At 67.7% G+C, this 561-nt stretch overlaps 1 protein-coding gene across 1 annotated transcript in view; it reads right to left on the bottom strand.

Annotated features, from left to right (window-relative positions):
• Positions 1-527: 527 nt before the first annotated feature.
• The window catches only part of OBSL1 (obscurin-like 1), a gene marked incomplete at its 5' end in the record, with an annotated part of 7,374 nt that continues 7,340 nt past the window's right edge, over positions 528-561 (bottom strand). The window contains one exon of the mRNA XM_009322382.1: positions 528-548. Coding sequence (XP_009320657.1) covers positions 528-548 — 21 coding nt within the window. The remainder of the gene's footprint in view (positions 549-561) is intronic.

Below are 561 nucleotides of genomic sequence, written 5' to 3'. Positions count from 1 at the left end.
TGTGTAGCCCCTGAGCGCCGCATCCTGGCTCCTAGCTCCCTGCAGGGACAATGGGAGTCAGCGAGAGCTGCAGCATCCCCAGAGCTGGCGGGGCACCCAAAAGGGGTGTCCCAGCCGAGGGGGACACAGACTCCTGGTCCCGTATCCAGCCTGCTCCCCCAATGCCAGCGATCAGACCCTTACAAGCAGTGGGACGTGGGGACAGGGCCCCCGGTGTCCCTTCTCTGCACGGCATGGCGGCACCGCCAGCCCCCGGTGGTGCCCCCCAGGTGCCACCTCACCCTCCACAAGGAGTCGGGCAGTGGAGCGGTCGTCGAAGGCGTCACAGGTGTACGAGTCCTCATCCTCGGGGCCCACGCGGTGGATGATGAGCGTGCGGTAGCAGTCCAGGTTGCAGATCTCGTACTTGTCACCAGCAAAGATCTCGGTGTCCCCGCGGAGCCAGCGCACCCGGCCCCGGGCGTGGGACACGGTGCACTCCAGCGTCGCCTTGTGCCGCGCCAGCACCGTCTTGTCCCGCAGCGGCTTCACAATCCCGATGGGCAGCGCTGGCGTGCGGGG

Source organism: Pygoscelis adeliae, unplaced genomic scaffold, assembly GCF_000699105.1.
Source record: "Pygoscelis adeliae isolate BGI_AS28 unplaced genomic scaffold, ASM69910v1 Scaffold1364, whole genome shotgun sequence".
NCBI classification, from domain to species: Eukaryota; Metazoa; Chordata; class Aves; order Sphenisciformes; family Spheniscidae; genus Pygoscelis; species Pygoscelis adeliae.
This window is presented reverse-complemented; position numbering and strand designations above follow the sequence as displayed.